The 18472-nt window shown below is 41.6% G+C and overlaps 1 protein-coding gene across 4 annotated transcripts in view; it reads right to left on the bottom strand.

Moving 5' to 3' along the window:
- The window catches only part of LOC138526330 (interleukin-18 receptor 1-like), a 756409-nt gene that overhangs the window by 306080 nt on the left and 431857 nt on the right, over nt 1-18472 (bottom strand). For 3 of the 4 annotated variants that reach the window (XM_069636931.1, XM_069636934.1, XM_069636932.1), the window contains exon 5: nt 4589-4654. The exons of the other annotated variant lie outside the window; for it this stretch is intronic. In XM_069636931.1, the coding sequence (XP_069493032.1) occupies nt 4589-4654 (66 nt within the window). The remainder of the gene's footprint in view (nt 1-4588; nt 4655-18472) is intronic. 4 annotated transcript variants of the gene reach the window in all.

Below are 18472 nucleotides of genomic sequence, written 5' to 3'. Positions count from 1 at the left end.
AAATGTATCAATGCATTTATAGATCAGTTCTAAAACTGATTCACAGCCCAAAACTATAGGGCAACCTGGTGGTTTACTGGCATCCTTATGTATTTTTCGGAATGGCATGCCGGTGTGTGGCAGTCCGAATTATTGAGGAATTCAAATTCCTCTTCAGTGAGCCATTCTCTCGGTCGTACTGAAGAGGTGCCTTCCAAAATCTCTTTCTTAAGGTCTGCCATGGGGTCCTTACATAGTTTCTTATTGCTTTCTGGGTCCTCTAGGAGGTCTTCCACCATCCGTTGCTATTGTGTCTGGTTGACCACTATGCCTCTCCCTTTGTCTGCTGGTTTCATGACAAGTTGGGGGTCAGTGGATAGTGATCTGATGGCTTGCCTTTCTGCATTTGATAGGACACATTTCTCAAATGTTATAATCTCTTTAGGAGTTTGTACGTGTGAACATGGAGGGGCATCTGGAGCCTCTTGTACAGACTGTATCCTTGAAGAAGGAGCATAATCTGATCTTCCTTAAGAATATACAGATATCTGTTTGTACCAGAAACCAATCTGTGTACTTAGTGGGGACACAGGATAGTCCCTTGGAGAGTACACTGATCTGGGCTTTGGATAGCGAGTGCCCTGATGAATTAAACCACTAGAAGGAGAGATGCTCTGTTATCTGAAACTGGCCCTCCATCTCGGTCTATGTTGTCAAGGGGCATGCTGCCAATTGGGGTCTGGATAGTATTAATGCATTCCCTGGCTTTGAGTAGACGTTTCTCGACTGCTCTGTAAATCAATCTCTCTCTCTCTCTCTCTCTCTCTCTCTCTCTCTCTCTCTCTCTCTCTCTGTGTCTCTCTCTCTCTCTCTCTCTCTCTCTCTCTCTCTCTCTCTCTATCTCTCTCTCTCTCTCTTTTTTCGGGAGCCTGAAGACCACAAACAGTCAAAAGAGGTTAAAGCAGTGTGTCATTTGGGTTCCTTGCATACCCCATGAATCGGCTTTCATTCAGTCTGTGAAGAAGGGCCTTGGAGAGGGGGCTAAGTGTTTGCACTACACAGGAGGCCTCAATGTCCTCCCTAGGGTCTTGGCATCTCTGGCTCAGGAAAGTTATTCTGAAGTCCAAGTATGGAAGCAGGCAAAGACTTAAGCTGAATTTTCAAAGACATCTTTATTCTTGGGGTACAGCAAGGCAGGATACAGAAGTCATCTCCCTTTCAATACTCCAACAGATCTCCAAAACACTGTACATTTTGCCCCTATATAAGCTGTTCACTTGGATCAGCTCCCTGTTTATGATGCAGTCAGTTCACTCTCATAGGTTTAGGCACTCCAAGACAAGCCTCTTCCTCTTCTAGGGTTGGTTGACTGAACTGTCATTCACCATGTCCCCATATCATACCTTTGCATGCAACTAATTAAAATTATGTGTGATACACTCACATTTACAGTGAATCCTTTTATGTATCATGAGAGAACATTTCTGACGTCAATCCTGAGATATTTTTATCAAGCAGCATCATGTCTCTCTGTCACAGAAGCCCAAGAAAGGGCATCAGCTGTGTGCCCTCTCTGCTAACCCAACAATTGTTGCTAGTTTGAAACAGCTGCATGCAATAATTGCTATCTTCTCTTGAATGATACATGGCTGCCCCGGTTCATCACTGTCAAGATTACAGCAGAGAAGTCCAGACATTATGTCCTTGGCTACTGAACTCTCACTGAAATGCCATAAGGTAATTATATAATTATTTCGGACATTACTTGCCAAGGCCACCATTTTGTATCTAGCATCCATTTTAGAGGTTGCCTGAGAGTTTGCCTGACTTCATCCCACTCAAAATGGCTGATCAAATTACAAAATGCCTGACCAACCTATCTTTTCTTATAGCTTAGTCCCTGCTCAGTTTTTAATCTAGATTGTTTGATAATTTATCATAAACATGTACTACATGACATATTCTCTACTGTGCACAGCATTCTGACCCCACAAAATAGATTCCCCTTCAAAGCACTTTTCTGAAAGGTACTACATTTCTGATTTTCACAGTGTTAGAGTAATTGATCAACCCAATAAGTTATCTACATTTAGTTTGGGGATGTGGGGTTTATCTCCTTTACAGTCAGTTTGAGGGTAGGGGGGCTACCCCCTGCATAGCAGTATCAGTGCAGCTGCAGAGGGAGCCATAAACGATTCTTTGTAAATACAACATTTTCTGCCTCCTTCAACAATGATGGCAACACCTATGTTGGTTGAATAGTTGCTTAAAGGACCACAAAGTATTGAGTTAGCACCAAAAAACATACAACATGGGTAAATCAATTAGGTAAAATGAGGAATCATCATAGATCCTGGAGTTCAGCATGCTTATTTATTAGGCAGATGTTTAAATATTCACGTTTTTCTTCAAATCACAGAAAGTAATATATGGTTTTTAGGCAGAGGAGCACACACCATTACTAATTGTCACATATATTTTTGCCATCCTATGGCACTTCGATGTCATGTGTTCTACTTTTCAAAAACATAGGTCACTTACATCCTAGCATCTAACATCTCACCTTTCCTTCATTGTCCCTAATATTTACCCCCTAAACTCACAACCTCTGTGTCTTTCTTATATTGTTTTGGATATGAATCCAGACCTGCTGCTTACATTAAATTCTTTCAGGAATAATAAACCCAGATTAACCTTTTGAGCATGCATATAATACAGTCCACCATACTAACCTATCATTCCACCAAGGACCTTTACTCTTGTCCTCAGTTGGCTGGCTCCTATCTCCTTATTTTACTGCCCCATTTTTCATTTGCCTCCCATAGTATTCTACTGAAACTTGCAAAAACGCTTGTGTCTCCTGACACTCTCCTAGTACTGCCTACCATCTCCAGGCTTGCTGGCTCTCCAACAGCATTTTTCACTAATGAAATTCCACCTTCTCATCATCGAAGACATTCGCTGTCTGTCCCCTTATCCTGCCAACTCTTTATCCTGCTACTCTGTTAGCACTTTGAATGCCCACCTCGCCCTCTCTGCTCCTTGCCCAACCTGTCCTCCCTCCCACTTAAACCCATTGAACTTACTTCCTCCTTGACACTGAAACTACCTGCAAATTAATGGTCTAATGGAATGGATTAACCCATGGGTCAAGTCCTAAAAAAAGTATGGGGACTAATTAACATACCAATTCAATGCTGTGTCAACAAAAATTAGCATATCAAGGTACTGTCTGAAAAAAGTGGGCAGACTCTGTTAAATAGTGGGGGTACTCAGTCCACCCGTGTGTACCCTCGAATTGAGCCTTGGATTAACCACATGCAGGAATTTCCATTGTTTTATTTCACAAGCCAAAGATAATTGATGTGATCTCGTTCCACTTGCTGAGTTTATTTTTGCAATAACTATCATTCCTTGTTGATCATTAAGTCTACCTTCTATTGTCTGACGGGTAAAGATCCTTGCTTGTTCCCTGTCACATTCTCTAGAATTAGTTTGTTTTCAGCAGCCCACAAATTTGCAAAAAACATGATCTCTGCACAACAGACAGCAGAGCACACTTTGCAACAGGCTAATGATGCCTACAAATGCCTACACAACCTTAAACAATAGTTGGCTTTGGATTATGTGATCCACTACTGAGTCAGTCAATAGTTCTTTATTCAGAATACACCATTAACAGAATCATAAATAACACACCATAAGCATCAATATCGTATACATCATATATGATCTAATCTATTTTGATAACCTCAAAACACTCAAAAACATCTTCTGAAAGCATTTTTTACATATGTTAAAACATCGTCCATAACATATTCATCATTATAATTAATAAATAAAAACATAGCATCAATGCACAACCCAATCTTATTCCTAATAAAATGTTGCCCAAGCCATCTCATTCTGACTCATTTGTTAACTGTTTCAACCTAGGGTGTATTTGTTTTGACATGCTTCACACCTTGATTCAGTTTGGACTGTAAGTGGCCTGCTATAAACCACAATTGCAAATTTCAAATTACACAAGTTTGTGAGGGCTTGGCTTGCTTTGCCTTTTTGAAATATAAAATGTTCCTCTCCCATGGTAGTATATCCTCATAGTATGACAAAAATTCCATAAGATGTATGTTGGTCATTTCATATGCTCCCAAAAAAGTAAAAGGACCTCACCTGTGGCTTGCCAATATATCTCAGTGAGCATTTATATGGTGTTGACATTGGCCTTTGGGCCGCAGTATAATGCTATATATTCTGTATAGACTCCTAAGTGGAAAGGCTGCGAACATTTAAGTAGCAGCTATATGTTGAATTACTGGTATATTTCTAAGTAAACATCTGAAATTAAATGGGTTTATAAACCGTTAAATTATTGGACTCAAAATGGCACAAAGTTAGGCAGCCCTATCATTGTACTTTTTAAAGAATTACAGGAAACACGTTGATGAACGTACCAAAGTAAACATGCGAGAGAGCTCAACCTGGGTTTTCCCAGTCTACAAGTCGTTAGAATAAGGTAGCACTATCCTTATTAGGATGGCTTCTATTCTGTACATATGTGCATTATGCTATCACAACTGAAAAATAGAATTTGTAAATTGATGCATACCTATTTCAGTGGTTTCTGTAGTAATTGAATCACCAAGTATGTCGGGTTTCCCCATTTCAACAGGATCTGTGGATGAGTAGGATAATTCTAAATATTAGAATTATTAATACAGATTTAACAGTGAGTGTCCTGCCCCCAAATAATAAACATGTTCTAGGTTAATACAATTGCATTTTTACATAAAGTCTCTTTGAAACAAATGATCAAACAGTAGAGTTCCTGCAGAAGATATTTTGTACAATTACCTGAATTACATTTGGTGAAACAAAGGAGGCAAGTACATTCAGCATTTATAAATTGCTTCACCGTAACTATACAGAGTTATGTGTTACTTATAATCCCTGTGGTTTGGCCAAATGATTACTTGACACAGAATTTTGGTGATGAACACAATGAATTTTATACAATGTGTTGGGGTTGACTTAATGCTTATGGTCTCAAGGGGTAGAACTACAAACAATAGGCATTCAGTAAGGTTTCAATTGGATGAGATGTAAAGGGGGTATATGAATGTGGTGAAGGAAACCTTCTACTCGACCTAGATCCACAGAAAATACATTGGCAACAAGTTTGGGCTAACTGATGAAGTTATCTGGGACAATCTCTGCAGTCTCATGAACACATGTGGGTTGCTATCATGTGTAATAGGAGTTTCTGGTCCTTCCGCTCCTTAAGCAAGTTAACATGATGTACTTACTCTTTGATCTGGCTTTCTAGCCCAATTGATGAAGCTGTGGATTCCCTCTGTGAGTTTATAGCTACCCTGCCACTTTCCTAGAAGCTTCTTTTCAGAAGTGGGGAAGGAGGCCTGCCAACTAATCCTGAATCATACATTTCCAGACCAGGTGCTTCTTGTTTGACTTTGGAAGAATGGCATCTGCGAAGGAGGAATAGCTGAGCTTTTTTCCTTTTATTAATAAAATCTGGTGGGTAGCTTTATGCCTGAAAGTGAGGTCTTCTAATCAGTCCTCCCGTTCATAAGGCTTCATGCTGACAAGCATAGTGCACACATGCACCTCTGCCGAGCCTGTCCAATGACACTTGGCAATCAAGAGTTGATGTGCATTCCTGTGAGCAAATGTTGGGACCAAAGATTCCGAAGCCAAGCAATGTCTTTAATGGTGGGTAATTCTGTATCTAAATGAAATTATATAATTGTTAATCACTCAAAATAAATAATACAGACTATCCAAAATCAAACAACTATTTCTTCCCTGGGAAAGGGTTGGTACCTTTCAGGAAGACAGGAACTGCCGCCAGGGGACAGGGAGAGCTTCAGCGCTTCAAAGGCCAGGCTCTGCTAGGCTACATGATCTTACACCAGTGTGATAATTAACGGGGCATCTTTGATATAGGCAGACAGAGGAGGTGACAGAGTTTTAGTAGCCAGGGGAGAAGCATCTGTTTTGAGGAAGGTCCCACCTTCTTGGAAACCAAGATTTCCAAGAAAAAGGAAAGCACTTCATCCTAATCTCCCCAAGGGAATATTTGTTCTGATCTGATAGCTGGACAAAGCCTTCCACAGCAAATAACACTTGAAACTGCCTATTAAAATAAAAATTGTGGACAGAAGCCTGCACGTGCTATTTAAAACCTTCCTGGCTGGAAAGTGCAGAAGAAAGGGCTTCCCATACCCCTGGAATCCCTGCCCACGGTCCCTAGCAAGCAAATAACCAATGAAGTGATTCAGGCTTTTCCATGCATCTCTAAAACCCTTAAGAGCTCCTTTTGGCACTTTCGATGCATCCAAACTGCTGCAAGGGAACCGCTCGAGATAACGCCGACTTTGACGCACAGCAGCTTTATGCATCAATGAGTTCTGCTAGATGCCAAAGCCACTGTCTCTACATCCGAGAGCCACAGAGTTTTATAGCTTCTGCAACTCAACAATGCTTGTCTGGTTCCCAGCCTTTTAGCGCCCAAGCATTCCCAGCTGATGGCCACAATGATCGGTTGAGCTAGTTAAGCCCACTTGCTGCCAAAGGCAAGTCCCTTTTCTCTTCACCCAAGACCATAGAGTATTCCTGCACTGATGACTCTACACCATCTGCAATTTCCCAGTATTTTCATCCTGCAAGCCATTACCTCACTGCCCTAAAAAGGGAGCGTCCTGGTATGATGTTGAAATGCCAGCAAATAAAAAATAATGGTGCTCATCATGATTGTGGCCTGTTTTAAAAAGCCATATGACTTGTTAAACCTCACTCCCTACCTTTTGAAATACATCCTCAATGGCCTTGACTTTGCTTCTGAAAATATTGCCTCATAACTTTGCCTTAAATCCTAGAATACATCTTTATTCCAAAATCTGCCTTCTCTGTGCTTTCCCTTACAAGGCTGGATCAGATCATTAGTGTTGTTATTAGCTGTGTGCATTTTCTACTTTAATTATAATACCCACTGTAGTGGGACTTTGCTTGGACATTATTTTACTTTGGGATTCCAAAATTATTGCTGTTTGTATTGCTTCTATGGCAGCTCACAGCCCTCCTGAAGTGTGTAGCCTGCCATTGCTCTGTGTGAGCATAAGAAGCAGAGGGGCTATACCTGTCGTACTTTGTCCATTTTATTTTCATGAATTGGGATGACTGCTGGTTTACTAGTAGTGTGAGGCTGAGTAGGAGTTTTATTTATGACTTATGCCTCTACTCCTGCAGGGCAGTAGTCATTTCACCACCTGGTCTGGGTGAACTGGCCCTTGTTTTCGCCTTGATTTCTTTGCCTCTCCCATCCCTCCGTCAGCATATCAAGGACATCTTGGGGGTTCTTCCAATATGCTAACTCATTAGGGCAGCACCTTGTAGAGCTCAGAGTAGTTTTTCTCACTGCATAGATAGCCAATGAAATTAGAATATCTCAGTACTTGTGGTCTTCTTTTACTAGCTTCCTTCTCATGTTTTATGGTTTTATTAAATCTTCCTACAAGACGGTCTGTCTAAAGATGGGGAGGCAATGTAGCCTTGTAGTTCTTTGACCTCACTCATTAGTTAAAACGGGAGGGTACTGCTTTTGTATGTTAGCATTTTTTCTGGAAACCCAGCTTTTTCAAGAATTGTAAAAGGTGTTTCTTTTTGGGATGAGTGAGCCTTGAAGTGGTTGATTGAAAGGTCAGATAATGGATCATGTGTGGAATCGAGCCTCTCAGAGCCAGTAGGTCTCTATTGCTCAAATATTGCTCAAATTGCATTACAACTTTTTCAAACAATATATATATATATATTCAGTAAAACAAACTTTGTTAAAGGGACGTTATGGTTCCAAGTAAAACCGAAAAACCCTTGAAATTTGCCAGTTATGGTAAACTAAGCAACCATAACTCGCACCACCACTGTGCACTGCTAAGACTAACACCCAGGACATCAAAGATGGCATCACAAATGTCATTGATGACATCACTGATGACATCACATGCCTGGCTCCCTCTTTTTTCCTTTACTGATATATCTAGGCCACTAACAGTCAGAAAGTAAAAAATCATAAACTCATTATTCATATTGAAGTACTATATTTGTAGAGTTATACCTCAAATATGTTCTTACAGTAATTCACTTGGGTTTCACTCACAGCATATGAGACATATACATATGGGAAAACACAGATTTGGAAAACAGCAATGCTCTGTGTGCATAAAGATAATCAGGTTTTCACATTTTGACCACTTTAATGGTATACTGTGTTTATTCACTGATGAAGTTGTGTATCAGTGCCGATTTCGTGTAATGTTTCATTTGAGTCTGGTAGCATCCCCTTCCTGTGCATCCAACTTTGATGGCACATTATCCAAGTCTACATTTCCTAAGGCGTTTGACGTTTTTTAACTGAAAATTGACTGATGAACTTGTGCAAGTTTTAAGTGATGGTACCATAACACTTTCAATTGGGGTCATTGGCCCTCATTACAAGTCAGGCGTTAAGCCTGTTTCACCCTCTTTCAAAGAGGGTTGAACGAAGACATCAAGGATGAACTGGCCAGGGTGGCACATCCAAGTTCATACCAGGCCCTTATTGATCTTGCTCTACAGATTGACTTTCGCATACAGGAAAGGAAGGCAGAGAAAAAGAAAACCAAGTCACCCTTCCAGAAGAATCCCATGGAGATCTCCACGAAATACGAAGACAGCTCTGCCCCTATTAACCAACCTGAACCCATGCAATTAGGGGCCTCCCATGGACCTATATCCCCCCAAGAAAGATTATGAAGGATCCATACCGGCTTATGCATGTATTGCGCATCGGACAAACATTTAGTGATAGAGTGTCCTATAGCTCCTCCACAGCGTTCGGGAAACCCCAGCTCCCAATCCTAGATGGAGCGCAGTTTTGGGAGAGAGATGTTGGCTCCACATCTATACCATCCTTGAACTCTCCTGGACAGAACAATCTGGTAATTTTACAGCCTTTCTATCACCATCCAAGAAGAACACCTACCCCATTCTGGCACTAGTGGACTGTGGGGCCATGGGAATATTCATAGACCAAGAATGGGTCCTTAAACACCATATTCCCTACGAATCCCGGAATGTCATGCAACCTGTAGAAGCAATTGATGGGAGACCTCTTTCTTCCAGACCAATAACCCTCCAGACTAAGGAAATCGAGCTAGCAATAAGCCACCATCGAGAGAAGATAAGGTTTGACATCATAAAATCCGCCCATTACCCATTGGTATTGGGAATGCCCTGGCTACAAAGACGCAATCCACACATCAATTGGGCAGCAGGTTCCTTGGTCCTGGGTTCCGAACATTGCATGTCTCATTGCCTACCCCTGGACCCTGCTCTGACACCAGTGGAAGGACTTTCAGCAAACCATCAAGGTCCACTCTCGGTCTCAACCATCATTCAGGTTCCTAAAGTCTAACAGGAATACTCTGATGTGTTTTCTTCTGCTATTGTTCAAGCCTTACCTCCTCATAGACCAGAAGACTGTGCTATTGAAACCAAACCTTCAGCTGTGATCCCCTTTGGGAGGATGTTCATTTTATCCGAACCCGAGAAAAAGGCCCTCTCCGTGAATACCTAGATACTAACCTTGAAAATGGGACCATACGACCATCCAAATCTCCAGCAAGAGCATCACTGTTTTTGTTCCAAAAGAAAGACTCCAATGAGCTCAGACCTTGCCTTGATTAGCGAGGCCTAAATCAGTGCACCCTAAAGGATCGGTATCCGTTGCCCTTGATCTTAGACATCCTGGAAGCAGTAAGAGGAGCCGTAGTATTCACCAAATTTGATCTTAGAGGTGCCTACCATCTGATCCGTATTAGAGAAGGTGACGAATGGAAGACAGCCTTCAGAACACCCTTTGGTCATTATGAATACTTGGTCATGCCTTTCGGACTTGCTAACGCCCCGGCGGTCTTCCAATGTTTCATGGATCGGGTGTTTTCGGATATGCTATTCCTTTTTGTCATCATGTATCTGGACGATATCTTAATTTTCTCGAAGGACCCACTCAAGCATGAGGAACATGTTAAGGCAGTGTTACAACGGCTACGTGAACACAAGCTCCTGGCAAAACCCGAGAAGTGCCTCTTTCATCTCCCTACTGTCCACTATCTAGGATTTTTTCTTAGCCCAGAAGGTATTGGAATGGATCAATCCAAGGTAAAGGCTGTACTATCCTGGCCAAGTCCAACCACCGTGAAACAGATTCAGTCCTTCCTGGGCTTAGCTAATTTCTATAGGAAATGTATACCTTCCTTTTCCGAGATAGTCCAACCGATTATTGCCTTGTTGAAGAAAGACGCTCCCTTTCATTGGGCAACAGCTTAGGAGGAAGCCTTCCAATGCTTGAAATCAGAGTTCACCCAAGCTCCCATCCTGGCTCAACCTGATATCAATCGACCCTTCTAAGTGGAAACAGACACCTCTAACTACACCATTGGAGCAGTTCTGAAACAAGAATTCTACGACGAACTGGAACATCCTATTGCTTATCTTTCACAGATCTTAACTCCTAGTGAAACCCACTACTCGGTTTTAGAAAAGGAACTGTAAGCCATCCGTCAAGCCTTTACCGAGTGGCATCATTTACTCTTAGGAGCAAAACATCCGGTACAGGTTTGCACGGACCATCGAAATCTTCAAGTATTACAGGCCTTGGAATGCAGAAATAGCCGTCAAGCCCGTTGGGCCTTCTTCTTTGCCCAATACCAGTTCCAGATTCACCATGTCCCTGGAACGCAGAATATAATTGCTGACACTTTATCTTAACGTCCTGAGTACGAGCCTCCTGAAGACCAGACGTTCCCTAAGATGTTTCCCCATACGATATTTGTAGCTCACGCAATCAGCATCCTGGAAGAAATTCAGTTACAAACCCAATGCTCTGAACTCTGGAAGAACATTTCAAGGAAGAATCAATGGGATCTATAAACCAAGGATGGATATTTGTTCAAAGATAATGCTTTAGTCATTCCCACACAGAAACTACAACAAATGATAATAAACCTTTGCCACAATACACTTCACTCTGGACATCGTGGCATTACTACTACCCTCTGTCTCATACAAAGGCAATTCTGGTGGCCTAGAATGAAGACTGACGTAAAGCTGTACATCCAAGCCTGCTCTGTCTGTAGTCAGAATAAACATGACAACAAGAGACCGGCGGGACTCCTACTGCAGCCTACACTACCAACAAGGCCCTGAGAATTTATTGCTACAGACTTCATTGTGGAATTGCCACCTTCCAGGGATACACGACTATCATGGTCACCATTGACTTGTTCACTCAATTGGCTCATTTTGCACCCCTCTATAAACTACCATCCTCATCAGAACTTGCTGGAATTTTCCTGGAACATCATGGTCTAACTTCCAAGATAATATCGGACATAGGACCCCAATACATCTCTCAGTTTTGGAAACATCTTTGTTGAATACTAGGAATTCAACGTGCTCTCTCCTCAGGCTATCATCCCTAAACCAACGGAGCTACTGAACATGTGAATCAAACCTTAGAACAATATCTTCAATGTTTTGCTACCAAGGTCCAGGATGATTGGTCCCTTTTAATACCTGTGGCTGAATTCGCCTATAATAACTCGGATCACTCGGCTGTTAAAACCAGCCCTTTTTTTTGTAGCCAAGGGTTCCACCCTTCGGTTCTACCTTCTGTCCTCCCCCATCCTACACCGGTTCCTACAGTTGATTCCTGGATTGAAACACTTATCAATGTACAAAGAGAAGCCAAAGAACAGCTAGAAAGGAAACAGACCAAACATTATGCGGACTCAAAGAGAAGACCAGGCCCCTCCTACGCAATAGGTGATAAAGTATGGTTATCCTCGAAACTACTGCCTCGACATCTACGGCCAAATAAACTGGATCCCCGATATTATGGGCCTTTTCCTCTAAAAGAAATCATCAACCCAGTGGGCTTTTGCCTCAAATTGCCAGATTCCTGGAAGAAGATCCACCCAGTTTTTCATACATCTCTACTAAAGCCATACATCCAGACCTCTCGGACTAACCTCAGACCTAGCCCTGTCCTTGTCAATGACCAACTGGAATATGAAGTCTCTCGAATATGTGACTCCAGATATAAAGGTGGTCAGCTCCAGTACCTGGTGGAATGGAAAGGATATCCACCCAGTGAACGCGCTTGGGAACCCGTCTCCAATTTGAATACCCCCAGGTTACTCCGAAGGTTCCATCTCATACACCAAGGCAAACCTGGCGGGACGGGTTTTCGGAGGAGGCATGCTGTCATGACCCATCGGATACACCCCTTCTGGACCTCCTGGTCCCTGTCATGCCGGGGCTTGCAGTCTGTTGTACTACCAATATGGCCGCAAACACTGAACGCTGCCTACCAGTCTTCACGTTCATTGCAGCACACTCGATAAAATATCCACACCCCCGCACTTCGCGCGTCTCAACGGTACTGTTAGCTGTGGCTAGACGTGTGCTCCGTAGTTCACCTTCGTGGAACTTTGTTGCTTTCCTGGTATTCCGGACCCTTGCTCTATTCTATCCCTTCTCCTTCTTACCCAACCTTCTCCCGGAATCCATGCACCCGCCTCCGAGTGCTTCTTCACCTTATTTTTTCCTGGATTTTCTGGAGTTTACTATCAATCCCGGACAAGAAGTTGATCGAACACTGGAAGCCGAAGACGGCCGAGCGGGCTTGTACAAGACCCGAACCATAAGGAAGAAAACTTCTACAACGGAATCCATAAAGCAGCGAAAACAGGTGAGAAAGGGGGAAACCTGTGACAATGCAAGGGTGCTGAGGCACCTGGCTAGGAGACACCATGTCAGCAGACACAACTACTATTCCCACCCCCATAGGGAGATGTCCAAAGCAGCTTACAGGACGTCCCAGATACACACTGAAGTGCTCAGGAACTGCCTGCTGTACTAGGATTTTTTTTTTTACCAGGTTTACAGAACTGTCTGTGTAGTAGTGTTGGGGGCAACAACGAGAGACAGGGGTGATGCCAAGTTACCAAACCTGAAGTACTTCCATGTTGCTGAATGGCAGACCCACATGAGCCAGATTCAGTAAATAATCCCCATTTGCTTTTTTATCCAAATGACATTACCCAGTTGTTATCCTTCCTCTTACAAAAAGAGAAAAATAGAATTTGAAAAATATCCCACCACAAAAATTACAAAATCAAATGAATACAAAACATCATGGTTCATACAACACTTTATGCTGAATTCATTCCTCCCAATCCTAAACACAGTAAGAATGGTTGTTACTATTTTTAATAGTGCTACCCATTTTAATTCTAATCATTTTCTTATAACTTTTTTGAGGGGCACATAAATAGCTGTGACTACACATGGTCTGGCTGGGATATTCAGATATTGCAGTGATGCAAAGACATAATAGGGGTAAACCCAGCGCATCCCTGTAGCAAATCTGTAGCTTGAACAGTTGTTAAGGGTCATCCTTTGGAGAGAAGCATTGACTTGGAAAATGTATAAGGGTTTTAACGTGTACGAAAGCCATGCCTTAAAACATTGTTAAAGATCATCTCTTGCAGCAAAGCTGTGCCTTGAAAATGTATAGGGGTCATCCTTTATACAAAAGCTGCGTCATGTAAACGTGTTTAGAATAAGTCCTTGTAAAAAAGCTGTGCCTTGAAAAGTTAGTGGTCATCTCCTGTAGCAAAGCCACGTGTTGAGCAATTGTGAAGGGCATTGAAAAACTGTTGAGGGTCATCCCTTGCATTCAAAAGTGATTTTAAGGTCTCTTGTGGGCCAACCTTGTCCCCCACCCACATCACCACAGGCATCTGACACTCGTGTTATTATATACCATTTCTGTGTTGATGAGTATCGAATCTAAGTGAAGTGAAGTTATTATTTTTTAATTATGTGCGATATAGTTCACATTTAACTTTACACACAATTGATAAAATCCCAAGAATTAATGAAATGCAAATATCAGTCTCATATTTTATTATATACATTTTTACATATCATTTACAATCAGTCACATATTAATTTATATTTCATTCAAATAATACCTAATATTGATTGCTAACTTAAATACATTAATGACAGCTGATTACCTGCCAAAAAACAGACACAAGATACTTCAGTTAAAATTGTATCATATTTATATACAAACATATCACAAATTACACATCTTAATGAAGTTAATTTGTCACAGTTCATTAACAAATGCCTGAGGATTTCCAATTGGCCATTTTATTTACATATTCAACATTTTCACTGCTCCCGATCTAAGCCCATGGGTGGGTGGGCCCGACACCCACCCAACACAGTAAGACATTTGATTTAATCTTGATAACAAATACAATTTCCTTTAATGTGCAGCAGGCAAATTCTTAATATATGGCTGGGAGTTACCTGGTAGGTATCTCCATGTTATCAACTCATGGATACTTTTTTGATCTTGTTATGTCCGCATTCTGAATATAGTCACAGCTACACTTTTCTTAGGACCTTATTACTTATTGTAGTAAATACATTTCCCACTCTGTGCTCATATCTATCTCAGTCAGACATTCAGTTACTGAGGCACACTAATTGTTTATAGCTCCATACAACACAGGTTTTACCTGTTTTGATTGATTCTTCTACCCTGTTCCCCCCGACCCCTTCCTGCCTACTTCGGCAGGAGTCTGTCCTGATACATTCTGGGTTCACCATCACCGGCTTGTGTCCAATGCAGGATTTGACTTTTATGGACTTCATTGATTCACGGTGCATCACCCTTTCTCATGGTGGCCCTGAATCATGCTGTTCACATCTTCATTTTATATCCAGGCTTGCAACATTGTGTGTTACTACTCACCTCTGCAATTGTTTTCACTTTCCCCTCTTGCGTCTCCACTCTTTTTGACTGCTTACTCTCTGTTCTCTCCTCTCCCTTTTGCCCTTTTCCTAACTCCTCCCCTTACTTTCTTCTATGCACTTACTCTATCAGGATTGTCCCTGGACCTAGTATGATAGGAACCTCGCCTGTCTCCTCTCCTTACTTGTCCCCCTAGCTCTAACTGAAATGTCATCAGACCTAGTACGATAGTCGCATGTTTGTGTTCCTCTCCTCCCTTTCTGCACCCCTGTCCCTCACCTTTTGTTTTCTCCAGCTCTACCAGAAATGTTCTCAGGCCTAGTGCAGTAGTTGCCTGCCTGTTTCCATTTACTTCCCACTCTCACCCTCCCTTCCTTATCTATTTCTTAGCTTTTGCACTCATCAGGCCAAGTATGATAGCTCATTTCACATCCTTACTGATCATGGCCTGTAAGAATGTCATTGTATTTTCCCTTGTTCCCTCCCTTGCCTTGACGTGCTTTGAAACACATTGTGTATAGACCCTATATATATAAACTATCATATCATACATTAAGGCATTTATAGGATTGTCTAGACTTTTACATACCTTTAACATACAACAAACACTTGCTGATTAATGCCTGAATCCCAAGTGCTACTATATGCAGCTCCAGGTGAATAAACTGTAACGGAACAACGTTTTGGATAGCCAGCAACTATCTTCCTATTTTTGCTTCCAATCTGTCTAATCAACCATGTTCCTCAATTAGGCAAAACTCCTACCTATACAGTAAAGTAGGCACTATACTATGCCTGTACATCCCCAATAGGCCATTAAAACTGTAGTTGCCTTGTTGAATAATATAATTCTTTGTAGTAGCAACTTTAGTCATGGCCTTTACTCATCAAGTGTCCGTAAATGCCATCTTGCTGACTGATTTAGTGAATAATACTCTCAGATAATGATATGAGCCCACCAACTGTAGTTGCTGATGTTATAAGTGCCATTGGAGTTCTCATATCCTTATCAAAGTATATAATCTGTAATTTCCCCACATTTATTATCATACCATTATTCCTAGAATAACTCTCAACAGTGTTCAGCATTCTTCAAAGACCAATGGGGGTATGGTCAAGGTCTATCAAGGCATCCACATAACTCATCCTACATATATGCAGACTACCAATTTTGGGGGGTGGGGGAATTTGTTAAAAGATTTTAATGCCTTACCCATATCAGCAGTGTGGAGATTGAACAATGTAGTTGCTAGCACATACCCTTTCTTAAGGCCAGGTTTGATACACCCCAATGTCCAATTTCACAGCGATTCTTATATCACTATACAATTGACTTAGTAGGTTCAATGCACCCTCCAGTAGGCATCAATTTTCCAAACAGCAGATGTCTGCTAATGTTATCGAATGCCGCAATGGAATCCATTCAAGTGACATACAGAGGTACTGCTTTTGGACATTTGGTACATGTCATGAGCGTTTTCAAAATTAATATAGTTTGTTTAGTACTATAGTAACCTGTTTGTAGGAGAGGAAAGCCACTAACTTCTTTGATTAGTGTATTAGCAAATATTAGCAAATAGCTTGCTTCATAGCTCCATTTGAGCTAATAGCTAGCCCATAAGGGCCTGGGGCTCTTGAAATGTTTAGTTTACATATGTAGATAAATATGTCGTCCTCATCACCTTTTAAATGAAATACAATTTTCCACTTCCGGCATGTACTTTGTATGTCCCTCCTTGTAATAGATAGTTTACACCAGCTTTTCTCATCAATTACATTTACTGATGTGTTTTCATTGGAAGCCATATCTTTATTGATGATTTGGCTGCATTCCTTTGAGTCAATGATGGTCTGCCATCTAGCTCTACAAAGTGACATATTAGGTTTTTAAGTCAATTGTGAAATGTTCCTGTCCAGCAATATGTCCAGCTGCACTGCTGCTGGTGTCATCTGCCTGGCTGCTTTGGAAGCCTGTCATGAAAAAAGGAGCATTGCCCAGTGATATGCTAGGTAGTGGATATCATTAATTTAAACCATTGACCTTGTTATTCTGGTCATCAATTCATCACACATATACAATCGAAGATTGAGGGGAGTATTTTACCGGCCCCGAGATTTGTTGCCCCTATTGGACTTGCAAATGCTTCTGAACTAAAGAATCTCATTGCCTTTATGCTGTACCACTCAAATGGGAAGAGGAACACTATTGGATATATATACCCACACCTATTTCTAAAATTTCACTCAACCACTAGAAAGATTCAATGGTACAAAAATTATTTTATTAAGATAATGTTAAAAATATATTAAACAGTCATTGATAAAAAAAGCACACAATGCAGCCTATTAGATGCCTAAAATTCACACCTCTCTTCTTTAAACTCACAAAGTGCAGTAGTGCCTCCTTTCAAACAATACACCTTTCATACACGTATTGACTCACACTCCGTTCATCATACAGTTATTCATACAACTGTTAAATACAAAAAACAGAAAGCTCTCAAGCTATAAGTTGCTCCCTCCAGACCCTTCGTGCCCTGATTAGGTGAATCCTTGCTACACAAGGTTCCAATTAACATAATAATTAATTAATCAATTGTTGCCTAAGAATTTAGCAACAGCAACGCCCGACATGTTTCGTTCTCTTTACAACATTATGTTAGAACAATGATAGAACTTCTTCAGGGGAAATTCGACATGCAGGTTTTCATTTTCTTTCACACTTGGTGTAATAATGTTCATCTGTGACCCATGGTAGCTTTAATAAATAATGCTGTCCATGGCGTAGTAGGCGCATCTTCAATGTTAAACAGCCCTCTGTTGCAGTAAACACCACTTATAATTTTCCACCACTGCGTTGCAACTATCGGCGATGTAGATCCGCTCGTGATCATCATCACCTGGCTTCAAACCATTGTTAATATGGAAACGTCCATTACTCCTGATTGTAAGACATTACTTTCAACCAGGCACTGCCGAATTCACTCTTCCCGCGGGTTCCGGTGGTTGGATTTCTTCCAGCGTGTCTCGCGTCTCGCGTCAGTTCTGTCATCCTCGTGTACACGTACCGTCAGTCTCCTGATGCACAATATGTGCTGTCTTTGTTGCAATGCTGGGCAGTTTTGTCAAATCAGGCCTTCATGACATGCACTTCTGCAAGGGTGCTGGGTAGAGAGCTGTTCTGATGCGCATATTTCAATAGTGCCTCCATCATTAGTCCCAGTACATTAGAAAAAGTTTGGTCGCAACCTCCCATGCAGCATGCCGATGGTGTGCTGATATGTGCCGTGGCCCAGAATTGCAGGACTGAAACTAGCTTCAGTAGTTGTGGTGTGGCTATTCATATATTGATGGCACTCTAAATGTCAGGCTGGATAAGGGTGAGGAGGTCTGAAATGGTTTGCTGGCTAAGGCGGTACAGTGTTAGTTGCTGTTCATCTTTCAGTCCCCAGGGCAATGGTCTGACTGTGGGAATGAGTGCTCTCCTTGCTACATGCCTCCTTCGTCTAGGTCCTGGTGGGTTCCTCTGTTGCTGCTGCTATGCTATCCTCTGTTGGTCAATGTAGAGTAGGAGTCACCGGATGACAAAGTTAACAACTGCCA

The sequence above is a fragment of the Ambystoma mexicanum genome, chromosome 7p (genome assembly GCF_040938575.1).
Source record: "Ambystoma mexicanum isolate Mex_15411 chromosome 7p, UKY_AmexF1_1, whole genome shotgun sequence".
Classification (NCBI taxonomy): Eukaryota; Metazoa; Chordata; class Amphibia; order Caudata; family Ambystomatidae; genus Ambystoma; species Ambystoma mexicanum.
Note: the sequence above shows the minus strand (reverse complement) of the source record. Positions and strands in the feature narration are given on the sequence as shown.